This window comes from Chiloscyllium punctatum, chromosome 7 (assembly GCF_047496795.1).
Source record: "Chiloscyllium punctatum isolate Juve2018m chromosome 7, sChiPun1.3, whole genome shotgun sequence".
Taxonomy (NCBI): domain Eukaryota; kingdom Metazoa; phylum Chordata; class Chondrichthyes; order Orectolobiformes; family Hemiscylliidae; genus Chiloscyllium; species Chiloscyllium punctatum.
In genome coordinates this window covers 112,866,802-112,890,330 of record NC_092745.1, presented here as the reverse complement: position 1 = coordinate 112,890,330, position 23,529 = coordinate 112,866,802, and the positions used below count along the sequence as shown (strand labels likewise).

At 40.0% G+C, this 23,529-nt stretch overlaps 1 protein-coding gene across 1 annotated transcript in view; it reads right to left on the bottom strand.

Moving 5' to 3' along the window:
• Positions 1-23,529, bottom strand: part of cnn3a (calponin 3, acidic a) — a 108,592-nt gene that overhangs the window by 20,761 nt on the left and 64,302 nt on the right. Inside the window, exons 2-4 of the mRNA XM_072574609.1 lie at positions 21,643-21,764; positions 16,532-16,598; positions 14,928-15,065 (exon numbers count right to left, since the gene is read on the bottom strand). Of these exons, the coding sequence (XP_072430710.1) occupies positions 14,928-15,065; positions 16,532-16,598; positions 21,643-21,764 (327 nt within the window). The remainder of the gene's footprint in view (positions 1-14,927; positions 15,066-16,531; positions 16,599-21,642; positions 21,765-23,529) is intronic.

The following is a 23,529-nucleotide window of genomic DNA, read 5'->3' as shown; positions in this document are numbered from 1 at the left end:
TCCAAAAAGCACAAGCAACATTCAAAGATATTTTTGAAATCTATTAAATAAACTTGACCAGACAGCTGTTTATGTGCAGAATCTCCACATATTTGTTTCTGTAAATTCAATGAACTGTTATGGACTAGACCAGATCCCCTCAAAAATATTTTAAGAGGGGAAAGTAGACCCCCAACTTTTTCTTATTTTAAAGGTTGGTGTGAAATGCCGTGCTCCAGATATGATTCAACTGGTCAAACTTCTCACTGTCAAGCAAAACACCATTTATATAACACTATAGTTAAAGTATAAACAAAAGCAAGAGGAATTTAGAATAATCTAATTATTGGACAACTTAACCAAATAATAGATTAATTACATATTCCTAATTAATTGTTTCAATATAGTAACATCTCAAACACACTCCTTGGCAAAAAGGCAAATTCAGACACAGATTCTTGCATGCAGATCTCCAATCCAGGAAAGAAAAATCATCAAGAAACATTTCAGAGAAAGTAGCAGCTAGGAATCATTCACTGAAGGTTCCCATTCTTCTGAGACCCCAAGCAGGTTCTGACTGCTGAAAAAAATCGAAATCCAGTAATCCTGATCTATGAGAGCTAGCCACACCTACTTAAAAAACCCAAGAAGGCCTCACAAGTTGTTTACTCTAGTAGTACTGGTCAACTGCTCAGTGTCTCTGCCTTTACAACCTCTCAAAAAAAAGGACAAAACTACCTTGTGAAGTGACAGCATCGTCACATCCCTAAGTGAGAGTGACTGCCCTTGACATCAAGGCCACTTTTGACCAAAGTGTGGCATCAAGGAGTCCGAACAAAACTGGAGTCAATGGGCATCAGAAGGAAAACCTTCCACTGGTTGGAGTCATATTTGACACATAGGAAGGTGTTTGAGGTTGTGGAAGTCAGCCATCTCCGCTCCAGGACATCGCGACAGGAGTTCTTCAGGGGTGTGTCCTAGGCCAAACCATGCAATTCACCTGCAATTTCAACAATCTTTCGCCATTAAGGTAAGAAGCGGGGATGTTTGCTGATGTGTGCACAATGCTCAGTATTTTTGGCAACTCCTCAGATACTGAAGTAGTCCATGTCCAAATGCAACAAGACCTGGCCAATATCCAAGCTGAGTCTGAAAAATAACAAGACCATTTGCACCACACAACTGCCAGACAAGGACCATCTCCAACAAGAGATTATCATCACTGAATCTCCCATCATCAGCATCCTGAAGGTGGCCGCTTAAATACAACAGCAATAAAAGCAAGTCAGGGGGTAGGTATATTTCTGTTAGTAACTCACTTCTTGGCTCCCTGTCCATCATCTACAAGGCACAAGTGAGTGTGTGATAGAATACTCTTCACTTGCCTGGAGGAATGCAACTCCTACGGGACAAAGCAACCTGCTTGATTGGTTCCACATTCAGAAACATTCATTCCCTGCATCACTGATGCTCAGTAGTAGCAGTCTGTGCCATCTACAAGATGCATTCCAGAAATTCACCAAGGCTCCTCAGATAGCATCTTCCTTACTCACAACCACTTCCATCTAGAAGGAAAATGACAGCACATACATGGGAACATCATGATCTGCAAGTTCCTCAACAAGCTACTCACCATCCTCACTTTGAAACATATCACCATATCTGCAATGTCATTATATCGAAATCCTGGAATTCCTTCCCTAAAAGTATTGCGAGTCTAGTGAACATGGACTGTAGCAGTTCACCGCCACTTTCTCAAGAGCAATTAGAAACTGGCAACAAACGCTGGCCAATACAATGATGCCCACGTCCCACGAGCGAGTGAATAAAGCAAAAAAGAAAGGTCCTTGTCTGTTCCAGCTCATGGCTTAATATTTTCACTCTCCTGTTATTAAACCACCACAATATAAACAGACTTCCAATAATACCCCAGGGGATCTTGCAGTTACCTGCTCTCTCTGAAACATACTGGTTTCAAAGTCATCGTTGTTGAAAGACTTTTAAAAACCCCTTCACAAAAATAGAACCACCATCCATTTGTACTGGTTTAAAATTTAAACTCTTTTAAAAAAGTCACACACCCCATTTCACTTGCTTCAACTACACATATTCTCTTCTGTTATGAATTATGCACCTATCAGCTTCCCTTTAAAACTCAATACTATTCTACTTAACTAACCATGTGTACATAGCCCCACATTTTACCATTCCTGGCTAAATAAATTTTTCCCGCATTCGCTATTGGACTTATTATTAATATCTTCTATTTACAGCCTCTAATGCTGGACTTTCTCAACCTGGAAATATCATTTTTCAACCAGTCCTTCAAACAGCTTTAAGACTGACATGGCCTCTGAGGTCAGTCCTCAGTCTCACCTTTTCTACAGAAAGTAACTCACCCTTTTCGGTGTTTACTGAATATTCTAATCTTTCATTTATGGCATCATCCTTACTAACATTGGTTGCTGCTGTAGCACCTCTATCTTAATTGAACACCATCTCATTAAGGTTCTACACATGTTTAATGTGAAACGCAGGGACTCCATTCCTCTAGAAATGAGGCCCATTATTATCGCTGTATTTTTAAAGGTTTTTTAATATGTGGTGTGGCTATTAAAAATACTTGCGAATGTGCAATCCTAGATCTTTTTACTCCTCTACTTTGACCACTCAGATACTTGCATTCCAAGGATGGCATGGTCACTGCATTCCTCTTACTAAAATTAATGACCTCACACTTGCTGATTTGTATTTACATGCCCATTATTTAACATCTTGAATTTTGTAGCAGTCCCCCCTCGGTCTTAAACATACTAATTTGATGTGACTTGTAAATTTTGAAAATATTGATTCCTGAGAGACACCACTTCTCTCATTTCTCAGTACAATCAACTCTTTTAGAGACATTAAGTTGAAACATTTTCAGTTGATCTTCATTTCTAAATCTTAGCCTCATTAAAATGTGTTAACTGAATGCAACGCTGTATACATAGTTTAAAAAGCACAAGTAACTTATGAGTAACTACCGCCCATTCACATCTAACTGCATGCTTTCAATAGTCATGCCTTCCATACTCAAGTACAGATATGATGTGGGGGTGCAGGCGTTGGACTGGAGGGTAGGGGGTAGAAGGTCTAAAGTCACACAACACCAGCTTATATTTCAATAGGTTTATTTGAAATCACACGATTTCAGATCACTGTCCTCCATCACGTGGAGTGAGCACCCTGGCACAGACTTTATAATTGAGCCAAAGAGATAATTATAAAACAAATTAGTCTAATATGGTGCTAGAGACAAACCAAAGACTGGAATAACATGCTAGGTATAAGAGTTGAATGCAAAGGTTCCACACCTAGCATGTTATTAGAGTCATTTGGTTTGTCTCCAGCAACAACTTTATATATAATTTCTTTCTGCCTCAATTAATCAAATTATAGGTCATCCCTTCACTTGCTATTCAACTTTTGACACTTTACTCACACTGTCCGACACTCTTGATTACCTGCAGAGACCTATTATTCAGCCTGTCGACACTCCACTCACCATTTGCATGATCTTTTGACCTCTGATTATAAAGTCTGCGTCCGAGTGCTCTCTTCACTTTAGGGCAGTGCTCAAAAAGTTTGAGATTTCAAATTAACTTGTTGGACTATAACCTGGTGTCATGTGACTTTTGATCAAGTGTAGATATTAAGTGTTTCAACACTTTTCCTGTAACAATCAAAACCAAAAAAGTGGGAAACAAAAATACTTAAAAGGCTAGTGAACCAAAACAAATCACAGCTTAGTTCTTCATGATTCTGTAATACAAACACGGAGTCAGGTAAATTGAAAGAAATAAGGATCATGCAACACCACTGTCAATTAGAGAAGACTGAAGTGGGAGAGCCGACGGGAACATAGGGGAGGGGTGTGTTGAAGATGGTGATGACAGCAATTATCCAGAAGAGAAAGATTTTAATCCATCTGAAGATGAGCAATTCTGATTTTTATGCTCCAACATTGTAGGATTACCAGTGCAGAAAAGCAATTACTTAAGAAAATATGAGAGAGAGTGAAGCAAGAGAGAAATCAACAGCAGAATGAAGAAACCAGATGCACCACAGGAATATTCAAGCCTACACAAGGAAGAGGACACTTTGTAACAATTTAAAAATATTCAGTATATGCAGACCAAGGCATTATGATACAAGTTTAATTTTAACCCTGGGATACTGGGCCAAATTCTATAGCTTTCAACAGCATTAAGAGGTGAAAGCCTCTGCTGTTCTGGAACACACTTTGTAATTTATTGCCACATAACAAGTGTCAATGAAAGGATCATTGTCCACAGATAAGATCAAAAGCTTTTTAGAAAATCTTTAGCTTTTCAGTGCACAATGGGGTAAATCAGAAGATTGTCATTTACAAGATTCAGTTGGGAACCAAACCTAGGGGAAAACAAAGATTTATGTCATGGTTGGCACACAATGGTGACACCAAGAGACCTGCCACATCAGCATCGGTGCACACCTTTCCTAATGTAAATTCCTAGGAATGTGAGCATTCCTAGCATTGGCGTGACTGGCACTATTGTCGATGCACAGGCAGCCCTTGAAATATGATGGCAACATGTCTTGTGTTATGGACCAGACAAGATAGACACACATACACCCACTGCTCCCAAGAGTACTGTAAGGACATAAACCCAGACCCTAACTTTTATATTTAAAGGCAAGTGTAAGGTGCTGTTGTTCCACATATGATTTGAGACTTTATGCCAAACACTTTATTTTCACAACATAGATAAAATACAAACAAAAAGAAGAACTGGCAAAACTAACTCTATGGAAATATTTAACAAGGTAATATGTGGTTCAACCACTAATCATCAACTGTTCCAATATAGACAATATCCCATAAACACACGCTTGGGCAAAGCAATTTAGCAAAACATTTAATATTCTCACTTTTGTTTTTTTTATTTAAAATACAAATCACCGAGGGATACCTACAAGCAGTTTACTTACTGCCTTTCTCTTTTTGGGCAGAGAAATTAGAAGTTTGGAGAGTTTTTTTTAAATGAAGCTGGACGAGGGGAGGCAGAGGATGTTTTCCCTTGTGGGAGACATGAGGAACAGAGGCATAATCAGAATACAAAATCACCCATTTAAGATAGAGATGAGGACTTTTTTTTCCCTCAGGTGATCAATCTGTAGAACTCTTCACCACAGAGGGCTGTAAAGACCAAGCTACTAAGTATGTTGAGATAGACAGATTTTTAGTCAATAAGGGAAACAAAGGTTATGGGGACCAGGCAGAAAAGGAGAGCTGTGGATTATCACACGGTACCACTGAATGGCGAAGCAGACTTGGTGGGTGGAATGGTCTACTTCTGCTCCTACATTTTATGGTCTCGGTGAGTTGCTGTAGTACGCTGTAGAAACTTAACATGTTGAGAGTACATGTTGAAGGCGGATGCAGTGCCCATCATGGGGACTGCGTTGTCCTGGACAGTACCAAGTTTCTATTGGGTCTCCATTCATCCATGCAACTGAAAAGTACTCTATCATGGGTTAATCATCAACCCTCCATTCAGGTGACCAACACTACTCACAGAAAAAGACCAAACTTTGGAAAGTTGGGTGGAGCACTTAAACCACATTCTCAATATTAGCCTTAGCTGTTAATCAATGAAAAAAACAATTAACAACCTTCCACAGGGCACCATTAACTGCTCTCTTGATAATCCTCCAAGCCTGTTAGATACAACAAATGAAATCAAAGTCCTTTAGCAAAGAGCATCTAGAAAGCTGGACATTAATGCCTGGTCAAGAATCTCAACTTCTTTGGCTTACACATGAAGCAAAAAACCATTGTGCAAGAATACAATGAGGCCTTCATTGTGCACCTGTGTAAATAGAAAAGAACAATATCAATCTTGCAACTGTCAGAGAAATCTTCTTCATCATCCTGAAAATCACCAGAATTCGTTGAACAACTTAGTGCAACGTCTCGACTAAAATCTGCTGCTAAAGAGTCAGCAATGTCTAACAAAAAAGCTGGAGGAACTACTGAGCTGCTATTTGCAAAAAGACAACTCCGTGAGTAGTATCAGAAAGCAGAACAAGGATAACGACATCACATTGGTTGGCCTGACTAAGGCTTCTGACAAATGCATCATGAGAGCCTTTGAAAGATTATGAAATCTAGCTCTGATGTGGAGGAACCGGTATTGGACTGGGATGAACAAAGTTAAAAACTCTCAATGCCAGGTTGTAGCCCAATAGGTTTATTTGAAAGCAAGAGCTTCAGTTGAAGAAGCAGTGCACTGAAAGCTAATGCGTCCAAATAAATCTATTGGACTATAAGCTGGTGTGAGATCTTTTTAAAAGAAATTTGGCTACAATGAGACACTCATTTCCATGGTTTGGCAGTTCTGTGACAGCATTTTCACATGTCATGGAAGATGATAAAACCTTGTGACCAATTCCCAGCCGCTGATGCAAGTGATAGAAATGCAGGTCCCTTTAAGACTCCAATGTCTTTGAGATCTGGTGTTGCTCACATGATTTTGTATTTAAAAAGTAAATCCATCCCCAGTAAGAGTGCTGACTACTGGGAGGGAAAAGATGAACTGACTATTTTGCCAAAAAGCTAAACTGTAGATTAACAATAAAATCCTTGCAAATCTCAATCTTTCCCTGCCAAATGCAATTTATGGATATTGTTATTTGAAACAAAGACAGCAGAGGGTTAATCTCAATCTCCTTGGCTAGAAAGATGAAGTAGAAAGTAATCCCTGTTTTTTTGGCAGCCCCTTTGTAGTTTTCAGAAGTGAAATGGCTGAGTCATACTGCAAGATCACAAATTATGATTATCCACTTATGTTTTCAAAACTAGAGCCATACAAGCGTATGGGGACTCAGGTCACTTCTCTAATAAAGAAGCAGAAAAATAGAACTTTACCTTTACAGAATTAGGCATGAAGCATCTCCAGAACTAATGTAACAGACCTTGATACTGAAGCGGGTTTGGTGATTCTTATAAGGTACGGACATGGAGAATGAACAGGTACTGGCACTTGGTAATGTAATACAACGCACACTTCACAGGACCCGGACATTACTGTATTCTGCTGAGGAAATCTGGGGCTTCTCATAGAAAAGTCAAGAAGTGTTCTTGATATCTGCAGACAGACTGCTGACTGATGATAGAAGGATTATATGGAAATTGGACAAACATTAAGATTCCCTTCAAGAATAGACCTGATATATTAAATATCAAAGACATCATCTATTGCAGGGGTAAGTGCTGCTTCAGCTCTAGGATTTTAATGAAGTAGTAATGATGAACCTGAAAATATGGAACAAAGATTTGAATGCTTCTGTATTACATTCTGTAAAGATGACAATCAGGTTTAGCATGTCCACTGTGACATCCATAAGGACAGAGACTCCAGTGGACATAGTCACTGAAGTGTAGGTGAATACTGGCCTTGGGATATCAGCAGAATGCTTACTGGAAAACAGATGAATTTAGGAAAGGTGAGTTTTAAGACATGTGCAAGAACATCAATCTTATAGGAATGCACACTCCTGCAGAAAGTCTGTTAAGCAATGACTTTTGTGAAAGAAGTCATGCAATAACTAATAACATGTTGCACAAAATACTGACAGAACATCCAAATTTTAAGTTACAAACAAACCAGCATGGATAGTACAAGCAAAAAGATTCCTTAAATCATTGGAGTGGGCTATGTATAGCCCATATCAACTAGTACACAGGCAGAATCCAAAATTTACCTTCAATACTGCATGACAATCCTACTGCACAAGGAGGAACAATGATCAGCTTAACTCACTGCATTCAGCTAAATGCATTACACCACATTAGAAAAGTGTATTAAAGCAGAGGCATCAGAGAAAGAAATAGAACAGCATTCAGACATTGCATTAAAACACCTAGGGGAAATTTCAGATCTGGTAACCTGGTTTCCGACAAGAGAGAAAGACCCAAAGAATGGAATGGGCCAGTAATGGATCCGGGCATGACATGAACAATTCAAGGCAAAATGGAAAATTAGACTATAAAAGGTGCATCCCTTTTAAGTAGTGGGGATGAGTTTTGAATTTTCGGCCTCTTAAAATGTTGAAGGTAGTGTTAATGAAGTACCATGTACTTCACATACAAGAGTTGTACGATTTTGAACCAGAAGGGCAGAACGTAAGAACTCAGGAAACACATACATACATGCACTGACCACGGAAAACATGAGAAAATAATCCTATGTAGGGATTACTTGCCTAGAGCAGTTTACCAGCCTGCAAGATCATATGATTAGGGGCGGCTACGATAGTGGGGCATGCAGTACAAGCTACAGAAAAATACAAAACTGGCTAAATGCCCAAGATAGGGGACGAAAAGTGAAGGCCATGACTGTGACCAAGAACTAAGAAAATGCAGTTCCAGTACTGATTCAGAGGATACATTTGAGGAGGAAAAGGTCACGATCTGTAAACAGAATTTCTTGTCAATGCCTCAGTAATCATTCAAAGATTTCAAAATGAGAAAAGACACCACAGAGAAGATGAACAGGTAGCATTGGTCATGAAGAATCTCCTTGGGCAGTGGATAAAACACTGAAACCCCATGATTGGGTGATGCTCTAGCAGAATGCAAGATAGTTTGATTTATCAGCCTGAGCTAAGAGAGTTACAGAACCAGAAATACTTCAGAGCCTTGATAAAAGAGGTCATTCTGCTTTATCATACAAGTGGATCTTGTAAGGAAAAAGTTCCAGTAGAAGGGACCGATAAGGTTAAGAATAGGTTTGCACTTACAACCTTTTAGGTTGGAATGTTTTGGTAAAGAGAAATTACTATAAACTTGCCTATGGATGGGAAATGGTAATTTTTAAAATCTTCTGTTGTTTTAACAATTTTCTTGGAATATCAATATCACAGTGGTGTTTCTTTAGAGTAACTTGTTCGAGGGGGGTATTCTTACAGCCCCCAAAGCAAGCTTCACTTACAAGTTCTGATGTTTGACTTTGAATCCTGGGATAGGCTCATACAGCATTGTTGCATCTCATACAACCAAATAAAATGCAATGCAGCCTCCCTCAAAAATAAGCATAGATCAGATGCAAACATAAAATGGTTGGAAGTGAAATTGCAGGCCACATACTTATCACACCTCAAATGACTGGTGTAGCTTGGTCTATTTTCAGCATAATGTTTGAGGCACAGGTTGATAAAAGTATCTTGATAAAAGAGTCAGCTTTGAAACCATCGTTGATATTTTTATTGAGGTGGTCCTACTATTAAAGATTTCCATTCTATGCTATTCCATCCTTTCCAAGTCATTTCTCTTGTGCTACAACCAGCTAATTCTTTTCACCCTCTCAAATCGTCCCCACCACCCATTTCACACCTCCCATGCATCCAACACCCCTTCTCAGTCTCCTAGTCCTCCAGTCAACATAAAATTTGGTTATTATGCTGCCCACGTCTTCTGCCATTTTCTTCTTCCAAACTCCTACTCAATTGTCAGCAACCATCAGCAGCTACATATGCTCCAGTCAAAATCACATTAAAGCACCTATACTTCAAAGCAGTGACTGCTAACTAAAGTTCCAAGGAAAGTAAACCCATACATTTTCAGTATCTGCAGACATTAGTTCCAGCCTTGTTTCTTCACAGTGGAAAACATGAGTAATATTCCAACAATAATGGAGAGCCAGGGGGCAGAGTTGAGTATGGCAGCTATTACAAAAGCGAAAGTACTAGAAAAACTATAAAGGTCTAAAAATTGATTACTCTCCTGGCCCCGATGGACAAAACCCGAGAGTTCTGAAGGAGGCAGCTGAGGAAATAGCAGAGGTGTTGGTTGTGATCGTTCAAAAGTCACTGGAGTCAGGGAAAGTCCCAGATGATTGGAAAATCACTGTTGTAACCCCCTTGTTCAAGGATCAAGATAAGATGGAAGACTATAGGCAGATTAGCCGGACCATGGTTGTTGGTTGTTGGTAAAATTCTAGATGAGATTTCTAGGATGAGATTTCTAAATTCTTGGAAGTGCAGGGTTCGATGAGAACAAGTCAGCATGTCATAGAGTCATACAGATGTACAGCATGGAAACAGACCCTTCGGTCCAACCTGTCCACGCAGACCAGATATCCCAACCCAATCTAGTCCCACCTGCCAGCACCTGGCCCATATCACTCCAAACCCTTCCTATTCATATACCCATCCAAATGCCTCTTAAAATGTTGCAATTGTACCAGCCTCCACCACATCCTCGGCAGTTCATTCCATACATGTACCACCCTCTGCTTGAAAACGTTGCCCCTTAGGTCTCCTTTATATCTTTCCCCTCTCATCCTAAACCTATGCCCTCTAGCTCTGGACTCCCCACTCCAGGGAAAAGATTGTGTCTATTTCTCCTATCCATGCCCTCATACTCTCATGCCCTCAAGATCACTCCCCAGCCTCCGATGCACCAGGGAAAACATCTCCAGCCTGTTCAGCCTCTGCCTATAGATCAAATCCTCCAATCCTGGCAACATCCTTGTAAGTCTTTTCTTAACCCTTTCAAATTTCACAACATATTTCCGGTAGGAAGGAGACCAGAATTGCACGCAATATTCAAACAGTGGCCTAACCAATGTCCTGTACAGCCGCAACATGACCTCCCAACTCCTATACTCAATACTTTGAGCAATAAAGGAAAGCATACCAAATGCCTTCTTCACTATCCTATCTACCTGCGACTCCACTTTCAAGGAGCTATGAACCTGCACTCAAAGGTCTCTTTGTTCACCAACACTCCGAGCACCTTACCATTAAGTGTATAAGTCCTTCTAAGATTTGCTCTCCCAAAATGCAGTACCTCACATTTATCTGAATTAAACTTTATCTGCCACTTCTCAGCCCATTGGCCCATCTGGTCCAGATCCTGTTGTAATCTGAGGTAACCCTCTTTGCTATCCACTACACCACCAATTTCGGTGTCATCTGCAAACTTACCAACTGTACCTCTTATGCTCGCATCCAAATCATTTATGTAAGTGACAAAAAGTAGAGGGCCCAGCACCGATCCTTGTGGCACTCCACTGGTCACAGGCCTCCAGTCTGAAAAACAACCCTCCACCACCACCCTCTGCCTTCTACCTTTGAGCCAGTTCTGTATCCAAATGGCTAGTTCTCCCTGTATTCCACGAGATCTAACCTTGCTAATCAGTCTCCCATGGGGAACCTTGTCGAACGCCATACTGAAGTCCATATAGATCACATCTACTGCTCTGCCCTAAATCTTCTTTGTTACTTCTTCAAAAAACTCAATCAAGTTTACGAGACATGATTTCCCACGCACAAAGCCATGTCGACTGTCCCTAATCAGTCCTTGCCTTTCCAAATACATGTACATCTGTCCCTCAGGATTCCCTCCAACAACTTGCCCACCACCGAGGTCAGGCTCACCGGTCTATAGTTCCCTGGCTCGTCTTTACCGCCCTTCTTAAACAGTGGCACCACGTTAGCCAACCTCCAGTCTTCCGGCACCTCACCTGTGACTATCGATGATACAAATATCTCAGCAAGAGGCCCAGCAATCATTTCTCTAGCTTCCTACAGAGTTCTAGGCTACACCTGATCAGGTCCTGGGGATTTATCCATCTTTAACTGTTTCAAGACATCCAGCACTTCCTCCTCTAATCTGGACATTTTGCAAGATGTCACCATCTAATTACCTACAGTCTATATCTTTCATATCCTTTTCCACAGTAAATACTGATGCAAAATATTCATTTAGTATCTCCCCCATTTTCTCTGGCTCCCCACATAGGCCGCCTTGCTGATCTTTGACGGCCCCTATTCTCTCCCTAGTTACTCTTTTGTCCTTAATGTATTTGTAAAACCCTTTGGATTTTCCTTAATTCTATTTGCCAAAGCTATCTCATGTCCCTGTTTTGCCCTCCTGATTTCCCTCTTAAGTATACTCCTACTCTCTTTGTACTCGAAGGATTCACTCGATCCATCCTGTCTATACCTAATATATCCTTCCTTTTTCTTAACCAAACCCTCAATTTCTTTAAGTCATCCAGCATTCCCTGTACCTACCAGCCTTCCCTTTCACCCTGACAGGAATATACTTTCTCTGGATTCTTGTTATCTCATTTCTGAAGGCTTCCCATTTTCAAGCCGTCCCTTTACCTAAGAACATCTGCCTCCAATCAGCTTTCGAAAGTTAGAACATAGAACAATACGGCGCAGTACAGGCCCTTTGGCCCTCGATGTTGCGCCGATCTAAGCACACCTAACCTACACTAGCCCACTATCCTCCATATGCCTATCCAATGCCCGTTTAAATGCCCATAAAGAGGGAGAGTCCACCACTGCTACTGGCAGGGCATTCCATGAAGTCACGACTCGCTGAGTAAAGAATCTACCCCTAACATCTGTCCTATACCTACCACCCCTTATTTTAAAGCTATGCTCCCTCGTAATAGCTGACTCCATACGTGGAAAAAGGTTCTCATGGCCAACCCTATCAAAACCCCTAATCATCTTGTACACCTCTATCAAGTCACCCCTAATCCTTCTTTTCTCCAATGAAAACAGCCCCAAGTGCCTCTGCCTTTCCTCATACGATCTTCCTACCATACCAGGCAACATCCTGGTAAACCTCCTATGCACCCATTCCAGTGCCTCCACATCCCTCCTACATTATGGCAACCAAAGCTGCACAGAATACTCCAGATCTGGCTGCACCAGAGTCTTATACAACTGCAACATGACCTCAGGACTCCGCAACTCAATTCCTCTACCAATAAAAGCCAGTATGCCATATGCCTTCTTCACCACACTATTTACCTGGGTTCTTGCCTAATACCGTCAAAATTTGCCTTTCTCCCATTTAGAACTTCAACTTTTAGATCTGGTCTATCCTTTTCCATCACTATTTTAAAACGAATAGAATTATGGCTGCTGGCCCCAAAGTGCTCCCCCACTGACACCTCAGTCACCTGCACTGCCTTATTTTCCAAGAGTAGGTCAAGTTTTGCACCTTCTCGAGTAGGAACATCCACATACTGAATCAGAAAATTGTTTTGTACACACTTAAGAAATTCCTCTCCATCTAAGCCTTTCACACTATGGCAGTCCCAGTCGATGTTTGGAAAGTTAAAATCCCCTACCATAACTACCCTATTATTCTTACAGATAGCTGAGATCTCCTTACAAGTTTCTCAATTTCCCTCTGACTATTGGGCGGGATTTCTCAGTTCCACCCAAATAACTTCCCTGGATGTATTTCCAGTAGTTAGTAAGGGGAGGTCGTGCCTAACAAACCTGTTACAATTCATTGAAGAGGTAACAAGTAGGTAGATCAGGGAAACCCAGTGGATGTTAGCTGTATAGACTTCCAAAAGGCCTTTGATCAGGTGTCTCACGGAAGGCTGCTAAGTAAAGCGAGGGCCCATGGTGCTTGAGGTGAGCTACTGGCATGGATTGAGGATTGGCTGTCTGACAGAAGGCACAGAGTTGGGATACAAGGCTCTTTTTCAGAATGGCAGTCGGTGACAAGTGGTGTTGCCCTGGGTTTGTGTTGGGACCACAGCTGTTCTTTTTATATATCGATGATCTGGATGAAGGGACCGGGGGCATTCTGGTGAAGTTTGCTGATGATACGAAGTTCGGTGGAGAGGCTGCAGGAAGATTTAGACAGTTTAGGCGTGCGGTCCAGGAAATGGCTGATGAAACTTAACGTGAGAAAATGTCTTGCACTTTGGAAAAAAGAATACAGGCATATATTATTTTCTAAATGGTGAGAAAATTCATAAAGCTGAAGTACAAAGGGATCTGGGACTGTTAGTCCAGGATTCTCTAAAGGTTAGCTTGCAGGTGGAGTCAGTGATCAAGAAAGCGAATGTAATGTTGTCATTTATCTCAAGAGGGTTGGAATATAAAAGCAGCGATGTGCTTCTGAGAATTTATAAATCTCTAGTTAGGCCCCATTTAGAATACTGTGTCCAATTTTGGGTCCTACACCTCAGGAAGGACATACTGGCATTGGAGTGTGTCCAGCAGAGATGATCCCTGGAATGGTAGGCTTAACATACGATGAACGGCTCACGATCCTGGGATGGTTTTCATTAGAAGGTTGAGGGGAGATCTAATTGAAACTTACAAGATAGTGCATGGGTGAGAAAGGGTGTACGCTGGGAAATTGTTTCCGTTAGGCAGGGAGTCTAGGACTTGTGGGCACAGCCTTAGAATTAGAGGGTGAATTTAGAATGGAAATGAGGAGACATTTCTTCAGCCAGAGAGTGGTAGGCCTGTGGAATTCATTGCCACAGAGGTGCAACGTAGGCTGGGATGCTAAACGTCTTCAAGGTAAAAATTGACAAATTCTTGATCTCGCAAGGAATTATGGACTATGGGGACAGTGCGGGTAAGTGGAGTTGAAATGCCCATCAGCCACAATTAAATGGCAGAGTGGACTCAATGAGCCGAATGGCCTTACTTCCACTCCTATGTCTTATGGTCTTTCACTTACTGATTTTGCAAATGAAATGTTGCAAGCTAGGAGCAGAGTTGAAGAACAAGGAATGGCAGCAGAGCAGGAAAAATCAAATGAGAGCCACATCAGGCTAGCTCTGGAGGTTCATGGCTCTTGAGGCTTTGACAGCAGTGGGGAAGCCAAGTATGAGGCTTGCCCAGCCTTTCAGGTATAGAACATTCAGTGAGCCAGAAAGAGAGAAAAGCCAGAAAGGGGAAAGAAAGCCATAAAATTAAATCAAAACACTTTCACTACATTTCAATTTAGCAATGCAAATCACGCAAATGTGAAAAGCTCGCTTACACTCCATACCAAAACATTAAAACACTAATATTAATTTTAAAGTGATCTGTGCTGCATTAAATCCACCAATCAATAACCTCCCAGAATGGACTGCACTTACCAGACTCGCAAGTGCCAAAAGTGTTGTCTGGACTTGAGTCATGTTCCCATTCTCAAAAAGATCATTTGCTTCAAAAATGTCATGTGGCTTCATCCCATAAGACTGAATGGCTTTAATAAAGTTACCAATATTCTCCAGCTGTAGAAAAATAAACCAAGTTGTTAAATGATATAGAATATATAGCCACTTTGAAAGATCTACAGTTTTATTAATATCTCAAATTCTTTAAAATTCTCATCCTTCTGAAAGCACTGTTTGCTCGGGCATGATTCATTCCATGCCACAACAGTTTAGCTGGTGCCTCTTGAAAAATATCTCAAGGCTATTCAACCATAAAGATCACCTCATAAATTCCAATCAGGCAATGACATCAAAATCCACTACTGTCAATAGGAATCATTCAAAGATCCTTGATGAGATTTACCAATTACGGGATGCAGGATTTTAACTACAATGTAAGGTGAAAACTTGAAACAAAGGAACTGGAGGGGGATTGCACATATATGCATAAGCCAATAACAGGCTTATATATATAAAATGGACAAGGAAAAAGATGAGAACACAAAAGTCTAGAGGGCACAGATTTAATATTTGGAAAGACATGGAGGGAAGTACAAAGAACTTTTAATTAAACACAGCAAATGGCAAAGGCCTTGAACTTCCTCCCCATGAGGATTGTGGAAGCAGGAATCAATGCTGAAATAAATGTGCAAGACTAGGAGACCCTTTTAATTCTTTCCCCTCTCCTTTTAACTCTGTGCCTTCTATTTTGGGACTTCCCTACCCTTTGCTATTCATCTTATCCATGCCAGTCATGATTTTGTAAATTTCTAAATGGTCAGCCCTCAACCTCCAACACGTCAGTGAAAGAAGTCCCAGCCTATCTAGCCTTTCCTTATAACTCAAACTCTCCAGTCCCAACAACATGCTGGTAGATCTTTTCTGAACTTCTCCAATGTAATAATATCCTTCCTTCAATAGAGCAACTAGAACTTGACAGTCCTCCAAAAGTGGACTTGACACAGCTGCTCCACAGAAAGTAGCAAAATTATGATTGACTGAAAGGCCTCCTTCTGTGCTATACATATCAACTGCAAGACTTTGTTCACATTTCATTCCAAAACACCTGTTTGCAGGGTAGCAAACTATACTGCTAACCAAAGTACGGTCACAAATAGTTGGTAGCGCTATTTCAGGAATCAATCATTTTATAACCTCACAGCTCTGCACTGGCATACAAATCAAAACAAAATAGGGTATTAAACCAGGTAATTAAACAAAATTGCTTTCTCTCCCTACTATTAGCCCAGCAGCTGTATGGAAATTTTTGAACAATATCAGAAAGATAATTTGAAAATGAATTAACTAAGCAAGCTTAGCACTCATTTGGGATATAACTCTCTGGGTGGCCAGTACCCTGTCCAGTTGGCAGTCCAAAAGCCAGTGCCAGCAAATTATTCAAACATATCCTAGAGAATATGTCATCCAAACTAATTTTGAGAGAACAGGAGGTTAGAAATTTGTCAAGGTCATCACTACATATTTTAAAGATCAAACTCCCAACAGTCAGGACAGGATTGCAGTTAAAAAGTTTTATTTCTTACCTGGTGCCAGTTTAATTTGGATTCATTTATTTTCTTGATTGAATTGGGTTGCAACTTGTTCATGAGCCTGAAAAATTGATTTGAGAACTTAGTACAGTTTCTGACCATTGGAACGATTCAATTATGCAAGAATGCCAAAAATTTTAATTTAAAGACCTGATGGACCTTTCCAGAGTCTCTGATCTTCCCTTTGTCATACTATCAATTGACTGTATTCCTTTGCTCACTTAACACGTTCCAAAATACTTGCCTTCAGGACGATGTTATGCTGCTAACCAGCAACTTCATAGAAATGCAACGATCAGTTCAAATATGATCATAGGGCTACAAAAGATTGGTCATCCAACTTTAGGAATTAATTTGTTTACAAATAAAACTGGACTAGTTACCAGATATCCAGTAGGATACCTAACCAGGCTGATTACCAACCTTATTATTATTGCAGTTTTTCTGGCTTTGTTATAAGAAGAATGTCAGGAAGCTGAAAACGAACCAATTCAGAAAGGGCAATACCTCAAAGCTAGAGGTAAAACGTTCAAATGGTGCAATTTGTCTATGTGCAGTTAGATTGGTTTTACAACAAGTAAATGAGATAAATCGTAGATAACAATTCCACGAAGAAATAAAAAGTCTAACTGTCTGAACGTCAATTAAAGTGTTCAGAAAATTCTCCAGAATTAGGCATTTCCCAGCCACAGTAAAAAATAAATTTTGACTTTTTGTGTGCTAACAAGAAACAATCCTGATACATGCAGTTTCAACCAAGAAAAGGAAACTGGAGTGTTTTAATCAATAAATCAGAATGCAGATATGGTTTCTTCAAGCACACTGGACAGATCCAGAGCCAACTTCATTGACAATAAAAATGATAGAGGCATCATTTATGGATATTCTGGCAAAGACGCATTTGAGATATTACTGGCATTGGCGACACGGTGGCTCAGTGGTTAGTACTGCTGCCTCACAATGCCAGGGACCTGGGTTCAATTCCCGCTCGGGCAACTGTATGTGCAGTTTGCACATTCTCCCTGTGTCTGCTCGAGTTTCGTCCGGGTGCTTCAGTTTCCTCTCACAATCCAAAGATGTGCAGGTCAGGTGAACTGGCCATGCTAAATTGCCCGTAGTGTTAGGTGCATTACTCAGGGGTAAACGCAGGGGAACAGGTCTAGGTGGGTTACTCTTCGGAGGGTTGGTGTGGACATATTGGGCTGAAGGGGTGTTTCCATACTGCAGGGAATCTAATCTAACCTAATGAAGTCCTGATTAGGGTAAACTAAACTCGAAGAATTTATAGGGTTTCCATCAGAACGCCTAGGGAAGCTGCTGTGAGCAACTCAAACCAATTTCAAATAGCACACCCAGATGTGCAGATCTACTTTGTCCATCTCACCAATATAAATATCACAGTCTGGTGCCAGTGTGGGGAACTCTTGCCTACTTTAGAATAACCGTAACTAAAGAAAATGAGCACGTTCTAAACGCTGAAACAACTTTACAGGTCAAGGCAAAGCATCCAATGTGGCAAAGGCTCGCTATATTAAAAAAAACTTGCATAAATCTTCACCTACATTTCCTTAGTGATGCATCACTACCGCCAAAAACACATGTCCAGTGGGGAGATGGAGACTGTTTAGATATAATGTACTTAAAGCTCAGTTAGGTGTAGGTTAAAGAAAATCAGCAGGGAGTTTCATGGTGAGGTGTGAAGGGGTGAAATTTAGGCCCAGAGTCTAAGAATATCAGAATTTATTTTTTTTAAATGGGCAAGGATTTTGCATATTTAAGCAACCTTCAATTAAGGGACCCATTTTGTCAATCCACAAATAATTCACAAAACTGACTTTTGCTTTGTCAATTGTTGATTTCTCTTCTACCATTTTAATAATCTCACTATGAAAACCAGTCTAAAATTAACACGTACACATTTTACTAGGGATGGTCACTAGTCACCTCTCCTTCCAATCAAGTTATCAGCTGGCCTATAAACACATATATTCAACGTTCCTTCTCCAACCTGACCCCCAGTTCATTGTGCAGTATATTTGTTAGAACACTACATCACTGTACACCAATCAGCAGCAGTGAAGAAATTACAGGTAATGTTTCAGGTGTACTGGATTGTACGTTTGCTTGCTAAGCTGGAAGGTTCATTTTCAGACTTTTCATCACCATGCTAGGTAACATCTTCAGTGAGCCTCCAGACGAAGCATTGCTGAGGATTCCTGCTTTCTATTTATATGTTTGGGTTGGTGATGTCATTTCCAGTTCTTTTTCTCAGGGGGTGGTAAATTGGGTCCAAGTCAATGTGTTTGTTGATAGAGTTCCAGTTAGAATGCCATGCTTCTAGGAATTCTCATGTGCATCTCTGTTTGGCTTGTCCTAGGATGGATGTGTTGTCCCAGTCAAAGTGCTGTTTTTCCTCATCTGTACGTAAGGATATTTGTGAGATGACTGCCAGACTACTCAGACCCCTTGGCATCATGGTAGCCCACAAACCCACCAACACGCTAAAACAGCAGCTAATGAACTTGAAAGACCCTATACAGGCATCAAGCAAAACTAATGTCATTTACAAAATACCATGCAAGGACTGTAACAAACACTACATTGGACAAGCAGGCAGAAACCTAGCCACCAGGATACATGAACATCAACTAGCCACAAAACGACGTGACCCTCTCTCACTAATATCCTTACATACAGATGAGAAAAGACACCACTTCGACGGCGACAACACATCCATTCTAGGACAAGCCAAACAGAGATACGCATGAGAATTCCTAGAAGCATGGCATTCCAACCGGATCTCTTATCAAAAAACACTGGCTTGGACTCGATTTATGACCTTTTGAGAAAAACAGGAAATTACACCTTAATAGGAAATGACATCACCACAGGAAATGACATCACCAAACCAAAGAAACCCAAACATATAAATAGAAAGCAGGAATGATCAGTAATGCTTCATCCAGAGGCTCACTGGAGATTTTACCTATTATGGTGACAAAAAGTTCCAGCTCAGTGAGCAAGCCTACATCCAGAACCTCAACCTAAGCTACAAATCTTCTCAAAACTCGTACCAGGTGTACCTTGTGTATTGTTAGTCAATAACTTAACTGGCTATGAGAAAAACAGGAATTTGAGCAAACTTACAAAAACAAATGTTCTTATTTCAGAATTCCAAATTTGTAATCTGCCCTTTTTACTTTTAAGAGTTCCGGGTGCCATTTATTCATCATATACAAAGATCTAATCAACCTGTTTTCTTTCGTCTCTTTTACACGACTGAACTGACAGCTATTCTTTGAACAAACTAGTAAATATGCATTTTATTAAGTACCACCTCGGCAGCTAGTGCTAGCAATCTTGCTTTGAGTTAGGCAGATTTGGGTACAAGTTCCTCTTGAAAGACAGGCAACAATACTCAGCTGTCATTCTAGTGTAGTAATGAAGAAGTGTTGCACTATTTAAGGTGCTGTCTTCTGGATATGATGTGAAAAATGGACCTCATGCCTCGCCTCTGAAATCAATGTAAATAATCCCTTGGCACTATTCAAAGAACATAATGGAAGTGCTTCTGATCTCCTGGCTAATATTTATCCCTCAACTAAAAACTAAATAGATAACCTGGTTATATATTTCAGAGTTAGTTGTGCAATCTTGCTGTACATGCAATAATTGCCATAGTTTTCTATATTATAATGTCAACTACACTTAAAGGTAATTCCTTGACTGTTATGTGCTATGAGACATCCTGGAGGCGGTAAAAGGCACTATATAGAATACAAGTCATTCTCTCTATTGTTTATATTCAGTCCCAATTGTTTAAAATGGTTAAAGCATTTATGAACGTTGATTATAGTAAAGCATATGCAAATATCTAACTGAAAGTTTGCTTCCTGATTCAAAGAATGTAACTTTCCCCCACCAACATACTAATGGATTCTCCTATTCACAGTTGCATTGCTTCTGACGTATAAGATGTCACTAAATCTTTGACTGGTAACCTAATAATTCCACGGTTGGTAAACAATCCCATTCCTAGAGCTTCCAATTTTAAATCACTCACACATCATCCTAGCAATTTTATGCTCTATTATCCATTATACTGAATGTGATCTTTGGAGATTGAAGAAAGAAACTTCATACTTGAGTACCTCATTCACATCCATCCAGTCTCTCTTTAGAACTTTTGTTTGTTAACCACCAAAGCTCCAAGTAATCTTTTCATAGAGATCCCTTCCCACTGCCTGAATTCAATAATAACTTTTACTGCAAAAGTTATTTTCAGCTTTCATCCAAATTATCCAGGTTCCCTTTCCCCAGTTAAGTGTTTCCCTGTCATCAGCTACTCCATCCTAGGCTGCCTACACAACTCTGCCATCATAAAACCATGTTATTTTGCGTTTTTTAGAAAATTATTGTTAGATTCATCTTGGATTACTTCCCCATCACTCTCACCATCCATTATTACCTTGTCAACAGACAATAATACGATTCTCATGAAAAGTTCAATAAAAATGGAAATTCTACCTTCTCTAGAAATCCACATAACATTACTGCCAGTGTTTACCAGTCCAACTAAGTACACTTTACTGTGCCCTAAGAGAGAGCTCTTTTGAATTCACAGAATGGTAAACAAGGAGGATTGATATGTAAATACAGGAACTTATTGTGTAAACTAAGGCTTTATTTCCTAGAACAGTGGTCAGACAAACTACTTGAATCTGCTCCAAAGCACTTTAAGACATCTTGAGCTTATACAAGTTGCCTGAAAATTGCTCGTTCTCTCATGTTTTTACTCAATCGAGCAGAAAATAAGAAATCATACAACAAAGAAAGCTGGAAATACTCAACAGACTCTGACATCTGTGGAGAGACTAAAACCAGGAGTGAATGTTTCAGGTCAACAACCTTTCATCAGAACTCATGGTTTCCAGCAACTGTATTTGTGTTACGTATAATTAGTGCAAATTTAAGTCAGAACTAGAAACATTAATACTTCTGAGGTGAGCCCAAGGGAAATTGCACCACAGAGCTAAATGCAACATTCATAACAGCATAATCCACACCAATGAGAACAAGACTTAGTAAAGCAGTCAGCTACTCACATGCAAAGTATTACACCATCCTTGAGGCTAAGTTGGAAGTTCTCACCCAAGCGTCTGCCTGTAACTTCTTCAATCCAGACTCTCAATTCTTCCTCTTTCTGAGGGTCATATTTCTGAAGAATCTAAGAGGAAAAAAAATCTATGATAAGAACAAAGAATTGCGGATGCTGAAAATCAAACAAAAACAGAAATTGCTAGAGAAACTCAACAGGTCAGGCAGCTTGTGTTAAGAGAAAACAGAATTAACGTGGAGTCCCTTCTTCAGAACTCTACATGAAAGTCACATTACCACAAAAATCAAGTGTACATTCGAGAATAATAAATATTGTGCCCTGATTTTGAGATTTGTACAGTGCTCCAAGCCTACTCAGGTTTTCTATACAGAATTGCAATCATGCTAATTATTGGCATGATTATTGCTAATCATACTTTACCTCATGGAAAAAGATGGTCATGGCTGACTTGCACAAGCTGAAAAGATTAAATGAGGGACCACCCCCCTCAAAATACTATTCCAATTAATTTAATGAAAACTGATAGATTTTGTTCATAAAGCCTTTTAATTCAACATATTTTGTTTAGATTTCCGAAGGAATGTCTCAAAGAATCCAAAGTTTTAAGTAAGATTAGGTTTTGAGTGAAGAACCTTAGCTACAAGTTGATGTAATGAATGAATAACAGTAGACAGTTTCCTTTTACAAGTTCAAGTTCATGGCTAGGCTTTAAATAATATTGAGAATTTCAGCTATCTTCCTACTCTGAGGAGGAGATGGCACAAGATCAAAATTGATATAAACAATCCATTATATACACAATGGTAAAAGATACAACATGCTCTTTGACAGCACCATCCAAGCCTGCAACCCCTGTCACATGGAGTACAAGAGCAGGAGATGCTTAAGAACACCACCACCTGCAATTTTGCCTCCAGACTTGGAACTAAATCACTGAACCAGTGATAGAGAATAAACAAATTCCTGGAACTGACTGTTGGACAACAGCGACTCAGAATGGCAGTTTCACCTTAACCCTTCAACGTAAATCCAGGGCAAGGCTTGGGTCAACTCATTTCTGGATCATGGAATTTCAGGATTTAGAATAAATGATGCAGTGTTTTCTAACAAGCATTTACAAACATTTATAAAGAAACACACATTCACTTCCTAAGTTAGCCTTTGTAGAACATTGCAAAGGAGAAAGTGAGGACTGCAGATGCTGGAGATCAGAGTAGAGTGTGTGGTGCTGGAAAAGCACAGCAGGTCAGGCAGCATCCGAGGAGCAGGAGAATCGACATTTTGGGCAAAAGCCCTTCTTCAGGGATCGTACAAGAACATTCCCAGTCTCATTTCCATTTTTACATATTTATTGCAAAGCCGAAAACCTGTGTTTGGGTAGGCAAAAGGAAACTTTAGCTGATTGCAGGTGATATGTTCCTCAGCATTCACTTAAGCTGTCACTACAGACACATATATTGCAAGTCAGATTTTTCACAAAAAGGTGTCTGTTGAATAAGATTAATCAGCTGACTTCCAAACTAGACAAATGCTGTTTGGAACAGAATGTGCCAATATACATAATTTCAAAGAGGTTGCCAGACAGTATAATTCTTATACATTCATATATTTTCTTCATATCTCAATATTTTAACATGGGTCAATCCCTTGAAAAATGAAAAAAAGCTATATTAACAATGAAACAACATCAGAAATTGCTGGTGAGAATTTCAATGGCCTGGATTTTCTAAGTGTAATGTTAGTGTCACACAGTCAGAGAGTCATAGAGATGTACAGCATGGAAACAAACCCTTCGGTCCAACCCGTCCATGCCGACCAGATATCCCAATCCAATCTAGTCCCACCTGCCAGCATCCAGCCCATATCCCTCCAA